This window comes from Chenopodium album, chromosome 2 (assembly GCF_948465745.1).
Source record: "Chenopodium album chromosome 2, dcCheAlbu1.1, whole genome shotgun sequence".
Classification (NCBI taxonomy): domain Eukaryota; kingdom Viridiplantae; phylum Streptophyta; class Magnoliopsida; order Caryophyllales; family Amaranthaceae; genus Chenopodium; species Chenopodium album.
This window is the reverse complement of record NC_137835.1, coordinates 80,428,166-80,443,016: the sequence shown is the minus strand read 5'-3', so window position 1 is coordinate 80,443,016 and position 14,851 is coordinate 80,428,166. Positions and strand designations below refer to the sequence as shown.

Sequence of the window (14,851 nt, the reverse complement as noted above, 5' to 3'; positions counted from 1 at the left end):
TTTTTTATTTTTTATTTTTTTTATTTTTTTTTTTTGTTGTTGTTGTTGTTGTTGTTATGTTTTTGAAAATTAAAAGCTTATATATATATCACAAATATGTGATTATGTGAACTGGTCACACCATATCTTACCATGAATAATTCTAAACATAAATATCTTCCTTCTAATTATTCAAAACTAAACTTGCCTCAAATATATAAACTATAAAGAACACAAATATTTGGAAGCAACTTGTAATTTCTCTATATAGTCCCATGAAGAACATCTTCCTATAAACTATAAAGAGAATTAAGGACAATATTTATGATTCGATTTGCACTAAGTTAGCATTATAAGCTGTGGCTATAACCAAAACAAAGACACGAAAATTACTAAATGTAAAAGCTTTTGAAATGTAACTATGTAAGTAATGCACAACCAGAAATCGTGAACTAGTTTTTATCATTATTACCTGGTGCAAAGTAACAGCATTAACACATGAGAAACAGAACAAATAGAAAACTGAGACAGAGTAATATATCTAGCACAAGGCAAAAAAGATGTATACTAGAGAATTATGCTATATGCCGCCTTTAAATCGTCTGAAATTCATCAGTCTCCCGGGCAGGTTGTCAAAATCTCCCCTTGATTTCGCTTATGCAATACTAAGCTCTCCGCATAAGTCTCAAAAGTTTTGTGACCGTCAGTATAATGATTCAAACATTGCATTTCATGACTTGTAAAATTATAAGAATACAATCCACCATTATTCTGTACAAAAAATGTATTTTTCCCAACATTGAAAATCTTAGTAAAAGTACTACTTTCAAGAAACTCAAGAGCATATAAATTTGAATCTCCAGTATACCACAAATGCCACGATTTCCTTCCTTCATCTTTCACCAGAAGTCCAGAACCCAGATGCAGGTACGCTTAGAAAACATACCAAAAACAGCTATTGACTCACCGAGTACAAAATTGAATTTAATGGAACTTTGTATTGCAGCTTGAGGCAAATCAACAAAGACGAATTCCTCGGAATCAAAATCAAACCATACAAGAAGAGTCTGTAATTCACACACAGTACCAGGTGGTCCAGATTTGTCCTCATCAAACCCTAACGAATACATACCGCCTTCTAAATATACAACATGCCCATCTACTTCATTGTAACTTAAAAACCCTCGAATGTGGACATCCAACCTATCTTTAACCCTCCACATATGATCATTTAATGATTAAACCGCAATCGAAAACTTCGGAAACCAATCATACCCAAAGGCAACCACCTTATAATCATTACTAGACGGAGCGAAACCAAGCCAATAACCTATGGAACGATCTCGTCCAATAATATCAAAAAAAGGACAAGGGGGAACCACCAACGATTTTCGAATACAAGGATTATGCAATATAATGTTTGTACTTAAACAATAGGTATATCGATCCATTAAATACAGTCCATAACAACTTCTTAATACAATGCAATTCTCGGGAGTTTCGAAAAATACATCAATTTTCTTGAATGTGTCAATACTATGAAGGGTGGTTTCACTACACTTTGAGGCTAACAAGTAAGATTTATTGCGATGATTGTTGCAAGTTTTGAGATGCATAAGAATGAAATCAGAGGAATCAATTAAAGAACACCATGTTTTACAAACACACCTGAATTTCATTAGGGATTTCGCCGGTAACCTGGCTATGATCTCTGTGCATAATTCTGGCAGTAAATACGGCAATTTATCGTCGTAAGTTGTCTTCTTGCTACTGCTTGGTTCTACCATTGTACTCGATTGAAGCATTAAACGTCACAAATTGAGGTTGAGATACTATTCTATGTGGCTAATCTATAAAGAGCTTTTTTATTTTTAAATTAGTAAATTATATACGTATATTTGTTAGAATCCTAATCATGGTTGAATTAGGTTTACGTAAGTTTATTGAATTATGAATTTTGCACAAATAATTTCTAGTACTTACTCAGTTTCTTTTTAGTTGCTACACTTTCTTATTTTAGAAATTCTTATTTAGTTGCATCATCACTTTCCATTTTTGACATTTCTTACTTTCTATCTCTTTTACTCATATGGATCCCTTTTATTTTTCTCACTTTCTCTCTCCCCTTAAAAATTATTGAGATCGACCATAAAAAAAAAAAAGTGTAGCAACTAAAAAATGAAGGAAGTAAAAAAATTTACTAAGTATTTTAGATTAGGGAGTAGGGACGTTTTCAAAGGTTAGAATAGGGCCCTAAAATGTTTAAGATCACCCTGTTTCTTGGCATCATGGTCTATGGATAAAAGTTAAGTCCCTTATTTCTTTTTAACATTAGATTGGTATTAATAGCATCATAGGCTCATAGCATGCAATTCAATAGGAAATTCCTTTAACACCTGATAACATAAAGAAATCTAATCATAGATTATAATGAGAACTAATTGGTTATTAGTGTATTGATAACTGGTAATTGGGGCTGCATTTGATAGGGTCCCTCCAACAACAATTGAAGGGGATTGGAACATGCCACTTAAAACTGAGCCCTAAATTTGAATTAACATAAAGGGTGAACTGTGTAAAACACCAAAAAAAAATTAAAATAATACGGAATAATAATAACTACAAATATAAAGAAAAGATCAAAGACAATATTTTATAATTCAGTTTGCTAAGTCAACATTGTAAGCCGTAGCTAACCAAAACAAAGATACCAAAACAACTAAACATTTATATAAATGTAAAAGCTTTTGAATGTAATTAGTTGAAACCAGAAATCGTCAACTACTTTTTAATCCTTACAACAGTCTTGTTAAAAAAAAAAACGAACTAGATGAAAGGTGGAAATCTGAAACAGAGAATCTAGCACAAGGAGATAATAATAACAACTATCTGAGAGATTATGCTTGTAAATCGTCTGAAATCCGTCGATCTTTTTCGGGATCTTTGCGGTAATGATAGATGTCAAAATTCAAAATCTTCCCTTGGTTTCGTTTGTGCAATACTAAACTCTCCACATAAGGCTCAAAAGATTTATAGCCATCACTATAACGATAAAAATATTGCATCTTATGACTTATAATATCATAAGAATACAATCCAGCATAACTTAGTATCAAAAATGTATTTTTCTCAACATTGAAAATGTTGGTAAAAGTACTGGTATCAAGAAACTCATAAGCATATAAATTTGAATCTCCAGTAAACCACAAATTCCACGATTTCTCTCCACCATCTTTCACCAGAACCCATATGCAGATACGCTCATAAGTCATACTGAAAACTGCAATTGACTCATCTAAGACAAAACTGTTTACGGGAACTTTTTACTGCAGCTTCAGGCAAATCCACAAAGTCGAATTCCTCGGAATCAAAATCAAACGATACAAGATGAGTGTAATAATTATAATAATACATAGTACCAGAACCAGGTCCAGATTTGTCATCATATCCTAACCAATACATAGTTCCTTTAAAATATAAATCATGTACACATACTTCATTGTAATTCTGAAGCCCTCGAATGAGGGAATCCAACCTATCTTTAACCCTCCATATATGATCATTTAATGAATAAACCGCAATCGCAAACTCGTGATGCTCATCATACCCGTGGGCAACCAGCTTATAATCATTACTAGACGGAGCGAGACCAAGCCAATAACATATGCCATAACATCCCTTGGAAATTAAAGGACAAGGGGGAATCACCAACGATTTTCGAATAAAAGGATTATGCAATACTATATCTCCAAACCATTTCATCAAAATCAATCCATCACAACTTCCTATTACAGTGCAGTACCCAGTAGTTTTATAAAATACATCAATTTTTCTGAATGTATACAATGAATGGTAGATTCATCCGACTCCGAGGCTAACAAATAAGTTTGATTGCGATTGTTGTTGTAACTTTTGAAATGCATAAACATGAAAACAGAGGAATCAATTGAAGAACACCATGTTTTACAAACACACCTAAATCTCATTACGGATTTTACCGGCATCCTGGCTATGATCTCCGTCCATAATTCCGGCGGTAAATATGGCAATTTATCGTCAAAAGTTGTCTTCTTGCTACTGCTTGATTCCGCCATTGTATTCAAATTCAATCAAAGCTAACAAAAAAAACGTAAAGACTATGCTTGGCTAATCTCTATGAAGTTTTATTTTAACAAAAAAATAGATTAATTAAGAGTAGTTTTATGTTAAATTAGTAATTTATTTATCCATATACTTCGTAGTTGTTAGAATCCTAATCATGGTTGAATTAGGACTCTTACACAGTAGAGCAAAGTTATAGATATTATGGTAATTAATGACAAACTTTTAAAAAAAAATCGGCTGAAAATTATTATTACTCGGGATAACAGTGTTTTTATTTATTTTTTTTTTATTTTTTTTATTTTAATAATAACAGATTCTAGTTATATGTAAATAATTTGCAAGTTTATGGAGGTAAGAAGGGCAGTAAATCACATATTCGTAATATTATTGGAATAAATACCCAAAATAAATAGAATTAAAAAAAAAATTGCCTAGCAAAATAAAATCAAATATTAATTCCTCAAAAGATTTACTTAATTTGTCACCCTGTAGAAACTTAGGTTCTTAAGTCAGACTGTTTTCTAAACTAAATGGCAAAGATAAAAAAAAAATAATAATAAAATAAAATTAAATAAATAAATAAATTGGAAACCAATTTTTTATGCAAATCGCGCTGGAAATTTTTTTGAATAATCTCCTAAGCATTGTCCATTGTAACAAATCACTTTTAGTTTTTCCTAATTTCATAGTTAATGTCAGGATGATTGTAAATCCCAAGCAAAACACAGGAACACATAATATATTGTATAAACCTGAATTCAAAAACATGGCGTCTTATAAGGTTACAGTCTAGCAATTACAAAGCATATTGACTAGTCGAGTCATGCTTAAACATACAAGTTGGCCTGCCGCCTGCGCACCTGTAACTAATAACTGTGACTATCTATCTCTATTTCTTTCAAGGTCCAACTTATATCGGTCTCTCCAAAAAATTAAATAAAAATAAAAAAATTTCTCCATATAAATAATACAATTCCGAAAAAAATGAGGACCTAATAATATTCAAAATGGCGGGAATTCAGGCAGGAGTGCAACAAGATCTGCCTCGTGATGAGTTCATACCTTTTTTCCCATTGAGAGTACATGCACTCAACCAGCGGTCCAGCGCTGCAGCTTTCCCTTTGATGCCTATTATCGCGAAGCATCATCTGGTAACTAAAAGAGTATTTCTTCGGCTTAGGTTTTAAGATCATCAGATATTGCCGAAGGTATACAATGTGTTGTAAGAATATCTACAGTAGCAGCTTTTGCTGTTTCTGTTCGAAGAACAACTATCTGCAGACAGAGAAAAAGATAGCAAATGAGCCACTTTGAACGTTGTCATGAAGAGGTGGAATGTAAACAGCTGCATGTGCTGCATATATAATAGGCCCGAGAGTACCCAGAATGGTGCTCCCGTGCCAGTGTGTGCACCCTTTGAGGTACACCCAGGTGTATGTTATTAAATGGACCAAGAAGACAGATTAAAGAGAACCAGAGAAAGAGACCTGGTCATAATCCAAATCGAACTTCATAAATTCTTCCTTGCAGGACTCTGCCATACTTGCCAAGCTCTTCAAGTTTCTCACAGGATTACCATTAAAGGCAAGGACCTGACAGCAAAAAGCAACAGAAAGTCAGAAATAAAGCACACAAACAGCTATAGACCTCTCTAGAAACAATAATCTCCAACAGAACAGCTAAAATGTATACCTGAGTGTTTACGATTTCTTCATACCCAATATTAATGTCAGCCACAAGAACCTAATAGCAAAGAAAAATAATAAGCAAGGTCTACACATGCTTCAACTTTGATCTCAAAGTTTTTTATACCTCAGAGGACTGAAAATACCTGAGATACAACAACAAGCTCTTCGTCTTTTGATTGTGGCATTGAATGCAAAAGCTTGTCCAGAAGCTTGACTGGGGCCTCATACTCGTACTCTTTTCCATACTGTCATAATATAAAAGAAAATTAAATGCAAAAAACAGCTCAGTTTAAAGCAATTCAATAATATATATATATATGGAGGGGTAGACTAAAACATGTAGCAAGTTTATCGTAGTCTAATGTCTTAGCAACACCCCAGGCTTCACATATATCACACATCATATGTAAGGAGTTCTGCAAATTGAATGAGATGGACCAACACAATCCAGAAGCAAAAAAGACCATTAAAATATGGATAACAGTCATAGTACAAGTACCGAAATGGGCAAGGATAAAATAAGCATAAATACTAGCGAAGATATTACTTCATATATAAGTAGTTCAAGGAGCACAATAAATGAGAGATTACAAACTTTACAAGCAATCATATAAACATTTTCATTGAACAATAAAATCAAGCAATGACAAATTCAGGCCCTTCATATAATCACACAGCTGAGACTTTTTCACGTAAAATGAGAAGCAACCTCTAAACTTGAACCTGCTTCGTATGTTTATGAGAAATAAACCTCTTAATTTACAGAGAGATCTTGAAAAGCAATGGGGTAGAGGGATAAGACTTTAAATTAAATTCCATCACTATAAAAGCTTTAGAAATCACTAAACACCATTTACCATTCTTTAAGATAAGATTTAATTATGGAGGAAATTAAAGATAAAATGCCAAGAACCACATATTTATCTCGAGCCCAAAAAGAACTGAGAGCCTAATCATTGCTTTCCAACCAAATCACTCATGGAAGATTCAATAAGTATTGCCACGAAAACACAAAAGTAACGCACAACACCTTCCCCCACCCCCCCCCCCCCCCCCAACACACACACATACACACATTACGGGGAAAAAGAAATATGAGGTGCCTGACAAATCCTACTATAGCAATGAACCATTTATTTGGGTGAAATTCTTAGATCTTTTCACAGTTGAGGAAAGCTTATTCTTCAAATAACCAGAAAGATACATCAAACAAAGTAAATATTACTTCTGTAACCAGAAAGATATAGAGGCATTATATTGATGGGGAGCAGGGGAGGTAGAAGGAAGTTCAAAGTCAAACCTCAGAACGGAGATATGGAACTGAAACAGCCGTAAATACAAATCCTGCAACTATATAATACGAAGGAGGTCTACCCTTGCTATGTGCAGGAATGAGCCTTCTGTGAGTACCAAGTTTAATGTTGAATGTGTGCACTGCCGAATCACGCAGTACCTTGATTTCAGCCTTATCTCCAGTATATTTCTGGGATATAAGATAACTGAAACCCATACGCTCTCCATGCCTGAAAGGAACTATCAAAATAATAAAAGTTAGTTTAATGTTGATATTTTTCACACTTGCATGGGCCACATTAGACATTATCAGCAAAAGTAAAATTTGGTTCAATCAATCTATAATTTCAGTTGATATGTAACAGCACAGAGCAGAAAAGGTTCAATCAATCTATAATTTCAGTTGATATGTAGCAGCACAGAGCAGAAAAGGCAGTATAGTGCACTAGAAACGCATAATTCAATGTTGACCAATATCCTACTTTGCATCCTCTGACCACAAAACAATGTAGAGTAATCAAAGCCTATCAAGGGACCTTCCTCAAATCAGCAATGATAACATAAGTAGCAATTAACCAAACTCCATTTCCCAGTTGAGCCAGCTACAGACTAGAATCAATTTAAGACCAAAAATCTTTTTAAAGACACAGAGTAAGAACACATTAAATTTTAATCAGACAGTAACTGATCAGCAACTCAAATGCTAAAAGGGGGTGGGCAGAAGAAAAATAAAATATTACACACAAAAAAACAATTATTTAGGACCAAGAACTTCAAGAAAAAGGGAAAGACAATGGATTCCTTACTTCCCTTGTCTTGAAAAATCTCTTTAATTACTCAACATAAAAGAGGTCATACATTGCAACCAAAGTAAAATCTTTCCTCAAAAAAAAAAAAAAAACAAAAGGAGACCACAATGACATTCATACTTTACATATTGCTATCGAAGATTGACCCAACATGTAACAAAGACTGTAAAATACCTGATCTCAATGAGTTTATAAACAAAATAGCAGGGTTATTGAAAGTTCAACAGTTCAACTAATTCCAGAGAAATAAATAGTATATTATTTAGAGTCACTTGATTCCAATCTAACAAAAATCAGAGCATTACCAACATTTATTTAACCTGCAAATTTTAGAAATCAAGGTATAATAAAATACAGTTGCAGCATCCACAATATACAAACTCTTGTTTTACATACAGTCAGGATGGAAATTTGACTGCCGGGGATATGGACATTCAGACATGTCATATCACAGAAAAATTATTTAACTTTCGGAGAAAGCCAAGTTCAACACCTCAATAACTAAATGCTCATTAATTGTGAACAAGTCCAAGTAGATAGGTGAGCATCTAAACCAAACAAGATATTACAGCGTGAGAAATTCTAAGATAGCCATTAGCTGAGGTAATTTACTTTCCGAAGCTAGCTAAGGAACCTTTCCATTATAGCACAGATATAAATGTATTGATTATATAATGTTCCCAAGGGGAAGGAGTTAGAGTCATTACCTGTTCCATCATTTGCAATATCAACCCCATCAAAGCTGAGTATAACATCCGATGGCTTCAATACTTTGGACTCAGGAGCAGTAGGGTCAACACGACGAACACGTACACCTTTCTGATCAGATTTCATTCCCATTGCAAGGCGTAGGTCTGGATTCTCCATCTTCTGCCACTCGACACCAAGAATCGGAAACCCTAAACGGGGAATAGTGATCATGAGTGATAGATATATCAGAAAGTGAGAAGTATAATATTCCAACAATTAGAAGGTGCATCTGCAACTCTGCGACAAAAAAAGACACAACCCATGCTCCATTAAAAAAAAAAGCCACAATTGCCCAACCTACCTGTATAAGCCCCATTCTTCTCATAATCCTGAATAAAGTGTGTGATGACAGGCGTAGGTATAACATAACCAATATTCTCTGCATCGTCATGTTTCAGGGACTGAAATGCAATGCCCACACAACTGCCTTTGTCATTAAAGGCTGGACCACCAGAATTTCCAGAGTTTATGGCAGCATCAATCTACAACAACATCAATGCTGAAAAAATTAATTATACGAGAGCAAAGAAGCAAAAAAATAAATAAATAAAAAAAAAGCAAGAATTCCGTATACATACCTGCAACCCCAACAATTCAGTGGACCCATGAACATAAGACAAGATCTCAATGCGAGAGACAACTCCACTGGTAACAGAGATTGTATCCCCTCCTATTGGATATCCTACAACAGTCACAGCATCTTGAAGAGCAGGTAACTTTCCGAACTCCACAGGTGAAACCCCTTCCCAGAACTCGTCATCACTGACTGTAAGCAAAGCTGCAAAACCAACATGTGTGTTAATTGTCCATCAGAAACTCTCAAATCAAACTAAGTATACACACTCGCATAATTAAAAACCACATCAGAGCTCTAATAGATGTAGAGGGTAAAGCCAAATAAACCACCAACAAACATCAATAATTCCAAATTGTAACGCATTAATGGATACAAAGAATATAGTTGATAAGATTGTTGGAACAGAGAATAAGGTTTCCGAGGTAAATTTCTATCCATTTGTCCAGCTCCAAGTTCCAACACCTACATAAAGAGCATTTTTCCACTTGTCATTGGCATCATCAACTGCAATACCTAGTATTAAAAAGTTTTTTTTTTTGGAGAGAGAGAGAAGGGGGGGGGGGGGGGGGGGGGGGGGAGGAAGGCTAACAGCCCATAGTCATAAGAGCTTTCATGGGCCTAAATAAGCATGGCAAGCGAGGCCTGTCACTTGAAACAGAAGACCTTATAAAATAAGCTATCAAAATTCAGAAATGGAATGGCTTCAGACATTCTCCATTAAGAAAGCAGCTCAGTTATAGGAAGCTTATGAATTTTGATGATTGGTATAACAAAGACCCTTAACTTGAAAGCTCAATTCCTAACTCTTCACCAATGGCCTCCCTTAAAGAAGCACTATTAGATAAGGTGGTGTTGTGCAACAGGATTTGTTCTTCTCTAAACTTCTTAATGATTCGGAAGAGGAAACAATATAAACAGCTAATTTGATGTCTATGCTTGTTATTGAACCTACCCTTAATTATTCTTTGGTATGATGTCATAGTGGAGGACTTTTTCAGTGAGAAAATTTGCAGTATACTTGTAGGAGCTTCACGATGTCTTACCTTCCTAGACCATTTTCAAGTTCAGAGGTTCCTATTAAAGCACGTATAAATGCCTGGCAGCTACGAAGTGATGTTCCAGCAAGGATGAAACTGAATGCAGGAACTTCAGTCTAGCAAGAACTACAATATATTAACATGGTGAAAAGATCTAGTATTCTAGTTCACCTCCTACTCCTGCTCTTGGGTGCTTTCCTTGTGACACTTGAGTAGTTGAGGTTCAAGTTCAACCCAGTATAATGAAAGATATACTTGTGACTAGTAGGATGCAGGATCAAGTACAAGGACATGTGGATTGCAAAAATGAGGAAACTAATTTCTTAGAAAATTAGGTGAGGTAGATAGGAGAGGAATTGACGTGATTTTAAAGGGGTAAGCCTTGTTAAGGAAAGCATTCAAGACGTACAACAAAAAAGGTCCAACTATACCAGTTCTCCAAGGAATATAAATATTATACAAGGGCTTAATCTGCTTGTTTTCTTAGAAACATAACCTCAGTGGGAGGCAAAATAACACTACGTTACAGAAAACTATTTCCTACAGATACTCAGATAGACATGAACAACAATTGAAACTGTTTTGGATGCGTCTTTAACCCCATTAAGGCACTTAAACCACTGCTTTACTACATCCATTCTCACAACAAGGTCAGATCATTTCATTAATAGATGCAATTTTAGAAGTTCACTAGACAAGGCTACCCAATATGAGGACAAATTTTAATCACTAATCCTGATTCCATTACCTAACACTCTCTCCGTCTCAGACTAACTAAGACGTTGGTCGTTGGACTTTTTTTCACCATTCATATATTAACTTTGACTATAATTTTTTACTAATATAATAAATAAATAACATGTTTCATCACAAATATTGTTAGACAAGTATTAATATAAAGTTTCATACTCCGTAATATAACTTTTTTATAATTTTCATAAATATTTAAATATATAAAAATAAGGTCAAACTAGTGCATTGACATGTGTGCAAAGTTTGATTGTGTTAGTTATTTTGGGACAAAAGAAGTAACAAAATGGATCATTAAAGTAATATGAAGAATGGGGAAATCCAATGGTAGCAACTAGCAAGCAAGAAAATGACTGGAAATCCTAATAGAGAAGAAATAAGAAAGATAATTATAACTAATAATAAAAATCTAATCCAAATCATATAGTTTGCGCAGAAGCTCAATTTTAGTTCCAAACTCCAAGAGGCAAAGTTTAAATAGGTTAGCCTTTCATATCTCTATCCACCGGACAGTTCACGCATCAATTACAGGTTCATTACTGAACTGGCGACAAAGCACCAACACGGCAACAACATCCAGATATGAGCATCCAGAAGTATAGTTCAATGCTCTACCACAAAGCTCCAAAAGGAAAAATTAATTTAGGTCAGCATTTTTTGAAAATACATCAAAATCGGATCCTCTAGTTAATGAATGCATCCATCACTCACACAATCGTTATATTCACCTAAAAATACAAGAACAAGTGCATTTGAAGTTTTTCTGCTTGAGCAGCGAAGAGGTGACCTATTTGCTTAAAGAATATTGGCCTCCTAATAATTCCTAATGCAGTAACCTGCAACATTGGGTCAATAACAACATTAACAGCCACTCATAATTGATCCAAATATTAACTACGAAGCTCTAAATGTAAGATTACTATGCCTAGCAGTCAAGATTAGGTCAGAAAACATTCTCAAGAACATCATGAAATTGAGATGACAATAGAGCAAAACAAGGTCAAATCAAGGTCTGTTGTATCCATATAAAAGTAAACCTTACACCGAAGTAAACTAATTCCATGCATGGTGCCTAACTCAAATCAACATATTCATACTAATATTAAAGGAAGTGATTTTTGGAGACACGTAATAGTAAAAGGAAGTAAGTTGCACATTAAAAGCTATAGATCCATATTAAATCCTTGTTACCAGAAGCAAAAGCATCAGCCACATGGAAAAATATAGAGGATAAATAGAAATGATGGGACAGGAAACTGCCTCATGTACCCCCTCCCTCCCTGCCTCCCCCAAAAAAGGCAAAAAAAAAGAAACAGAAACAACACAAAATGATTAAAGTGATATTTAAGCTACTCTCCCTATTCACTCTGTTTGGGCATTATACTATGGGCAAAAAAAAGATAAAATCTTCTGCGGTTACCATATTTACTCTCATATGACTATTGACTAATGCTTTATCTGTAATAAATGAAATTCATAATTTGGGAATATTTGGATATTGTAATGTACAAATCGATTCCAGTTTGATCATTTTTAGACATCCAAAATGGAAAGCAGAGGATAAAAAGAGCATTCGGGATTACTATGATCACTGATAACCCTGACAAAAATTTAAACAAGACAAGCCCAATGCGTTCTTGCCAAAATCATTTTTATTCAAGCAAACTAAATTCCAAATATAGCTCAGTCAAGAAAGCAATTTAAACATGTATATTTGGTTCCCCAAAGAAAGACAACACTAAATCTTTAGAGGATCTAAAAAAGCACTTCTCGATGGCTTACGAGCTTGATGTTTAGGATTCACCATGCCAAATAGGAATGTTAACGAGAAAGTGTAATTGCCCCTTTAATACTTATTTTGGGTTCTCAACATGCAGAGTCCAAAAACAAATGTGCTTCTACAAGCTTCTACTCCCTCTGTCCCCAATTGTTTGCCCCAAACCATAATTTCACTTTATTAAGGCTTTGGGCAAAAATTGGTGCACAAGGGTTGACACAAATATCAACGAGGAGAGAGATAGAGAGAGTGCAAGTGGGAAAACATGTCAAAAGTAGTATGGGGCAAACAGAGGGAGTAGTAAACAAGCTTAACTATCATTCACCTATGCACATAAAAAAGGGAGCACCAACTTTTAAATTTTCAACTTGCTTATTAAAAAGCCTTAGAAATCTTCCAACTTTGACCCATTACTTCAATAATAGAAAGCACAAGACTTTATCGAATACAAGACAAAGATATATTGCAAGCTCGTTCGCTTTTAACCTCAAACGTTATTATCACCCTCACCAATCAAATATAAAAGAAATCTTTGCTAAGTTCCAAATAAATCTCAGTATTAAACATTAACTGCAAAGAGACACCATTAACAACAAACCTTTTATGGAATTAAACAAAGAAAATCCCCAACACATTAACACCACCAAAACTTATGATCAAGGGTATCAAATATTCAATCCGTACACTCTTTAACCAAGAACATCATAATCAACACCACTAATAATTATCAAACCAATGATTCCGTACTCCGTACATTGTAGTACGCCATTCTTTACAACCTAATGTGGCTTTTTCTAAATTAAACTTCTGCAACCTACATTCCTGCTTCATCAGCTATGTTTCTCCTCCTGTCCTCCACAAGTATCCAATATAAATGCTCATTCAATTGTGCAACTTGATCATTTTTTTGCAAAAAAAATTGCAATTACTACCCCAAAAAAGTAATTGGCTAACTCATGTAAGAGTGCAGGCTGGCAATTGATTTAAATCAGCAACACAATTATAAAATTCGAAGGCACATTCCCAATAACATGAACAAGCTAACATCCCAAAACACAAAATTCACTACATTCATAATCACACACACCATTCTTACACCATCTCCCAATCTTAATTTTCTCAGGAGCCAACTATTAATAATACAACATTTAGAAAACCTAATAAACCCCACTAAACCATTGCAAGAACAACAATAATAATTCAACAAATTCACTAAACAAACAACATAGAAAGTTCAAAATTGAATACCTATATCACACTCAGTACCAATAGCAAGAACAGTAGCTAAGTACTTAGTATCAGAACCACGTTTCTTGAGCTTAACCTGAGTATAATGTTCCACAGAATGAGCATTCGTCAAAACCCTTCTTCCACCAATCACAAACCCACTACTCGACGAACTATACTGCCGTTTTCTCTGCCATGGGAGCGAGAAATTCGGCTCAGTATGAACACAAAACACCTTAACAACCGCATCCATTGCCGGCATAACTCGAGCCGATACCGCGTTCGCAACTAACTCCCACGCCGCCGCGCCATTAATGGCGGCGCCGTCGGACCGCCGAGGTTGCTGCTGCTCATCGGAACTATCTGGAGATTTCCGGGAACGACCTCCGCGGCGGTGGCGGCGGCGAGATGAAGTGGGTTGGTCGGAGTGGTCGGCGGAGAGAACGACGTCGGATTGGTCGAAAGAGGCGGCGGAAGTGGTGGTTGCCGGAGGAGAAGTTTCTAGGGTTTCGGAGGATTGGTGTTTGCGACTTCGCTTTCTCTTTCGATTGTTGTCGCCCATAATTAAGGTGGAAAAATGGAGGTTTTTGAAGGTTTGTTAATGGCGGAGAAAAGAGGGAGGGAGGAAGGTGGTTTTATAGTTTGTTTTTACGACAGGGTTAGCCGGTGAATAGAGAGAGAAGGAAGAGTGGTAATTATTTTTAATTTTTCATTTTCATTTCTCGTTTCCAAGTTCTTCAAAGGTGTCCCCAAAGTATTTATTTATACTTAACCTAGAAAAGTCCGAGCCATGCCATGGTTTATTAAATTAATTGTACTTGTAATTAAAATACGAGTGGGAAAGAATCTAAAAATACAAA

At 35.1% G+C, this 14,851-nt stretch overlaps 2 protein-coding genes across 2 annotated transcripts; both read right to left on the bottom strand.

The window, feature by feature from the left end:
• Positions 1-3,270: 3,270 nt before the first annotated feature.
• On the bottom strand, positions 3,271-4,073 carry LOC145577080 (putative F-box protein At5g62060). The gene is made up of 2 exons (XM_081634762.1): positions 3,955-4,073; positions 3,271-3,811 (listed from the first exon to the last, which is right to left on the bottom strand). The coding sequence occupies exons 1-2, from the start codon at positions 4,071-4,073 to the stop codon at positions 3,271-3,273; spliced, it is 660 nt and encodes a 219-aa protein (XP_081490888.1).
• Positions 4,074-4,808: 735 nt separating this feature from the next.
• LOC145602719 (protease Do-like 9) lies at positions 4,809-14,743 on the bottom strand. Its single transcript, XM_081658888.1, has 9 exons — positions 14,013-14,743; positions 9,202-9,401; positions 8,925-9,105; positions 8,581-8,772; positions 7,072-7,304; positions 5,915-6,016; positions 5,776-5,826; positions 5,571-5,675; positions 4,809-5,358 (listed from the first exon to the last, which is right to left on the bottom strand). Exons 1-9 carry the CDS (start codon positions 14,551-14,553, stop codon positions 5,260-5,262), a joined length of 1,704 nt encoding a protein of 567 aa, XP_081515014.1. The 5' UTR covers positions 14,554-14,743; the 3' UTR covers positions 4,809-5,259.
• Positions 14,744-14,851: the final 108 nt, after the last annotated feature.